General features: G+C 39.1%; 1 protein-coding gene across 1 annotated transcript in view; it reads right to left on the minus strand.

Moving 5' to 3' along the window:
* Positions 1-212: 212 nt before the first annotated feature.
* LOC101846919 (high affinity copper uptake protein 1) overlaps positions 213-887 on the minus strand; it is a gene marked incomplete at its 3' end in the record, with an annotated part of 3905 nt that continues 3230 nt past the window's right edge. Inside the window, 1 exon segment of the mRNA XM_005108560.3 lies at positions 213-393. Within this exon segment, the coding sequence (XP_005108617.2) occupies positions 213-393 (181 nt within the window).

The raw sequence follows: 887 nt of genomic DNA on the forward strand, positions 1-887 counted from the left end.
TGTATGTATGTATGTATGTATGTATGTATGTATGTATGTATGTATGTATGTATGTTTGTATGTATTTTATAATTATGTATTTATGTACGTATGTATATTTATGTGTGTTTGCTATTGTAAACCAAATTGACCTTGTCTGATAAATAAAAATGTAGTTTATTTATGCTATTTATTTATCCCCCACCCCACCCTCATCAACTCACACATCAGACGAGCCTCTTCTTGTCTTCACCACCATGTTCTCCGTGCTTGATGACGTCATAGTGTCCGTGTAGGTGTCCGGTGAAGGCTTGACGACCTGGAGTGACCTCTGTAACAACAGCTCCCGCACAAACTTGAGACCTTCGTACAGCACCGCGACGACAAACATGACGACGCACGCTACGATCATAGCTGTGGGCGACAAAGAAAGGCGAAACGGACCAGTCTTGGCAGTTCTTTTATAACCATTTTTTTAAACTGTATGTTTTTTTACGCCCTAATCGACATAAATTAAATCATTTAGAAGGTGGGCTTTGACCCTGTCAGCTAAGGCCAACGACAGGGACGCATCGTCTTAACAGAAACACCGAGAATCGAACTCAGGTCTTCTATGTACGATGACAAAGCGTCCAACCGCTACACGAGGAACCCTGGTGCTTAGATTGTTAAAAGTTTTAAGCTTGGGGAAAACACACCGTTTTCCTCTCAGCCTAGGTTGGCCTTGACAGGCATGGTTGAGGAAGTCAGCTTTGTAAAATGCCTCGGTTGTGACAGTGGGGGTGTAAGTTAAAAAAAAGAAAGAAAGAAAGAAAGAAAGAAAGAAAGAAAGAAAGAAAGAAGGAAAGAAGAAAGAAAGAAATGAATCAATTAATCAATTTAATTAATTAATATATAAATATAAAAAA

The sequence above is a fragment of the Aplysia californica genome, unplaced genomic scaffold, assembly GCF_000002075.1.
Source record: "Aplysia californica isolate F4 #8 unplaced genomic scaffold, AplCal3.0 scaffold00699, whole genome shotgun sequence".
Classification (NCBI taxonomy): Eukaryota; Metazoa; Mollusca; class Gastropoda; order Aplysiida; family Aplysiidae; genus Aplysia; species Aplysia californica.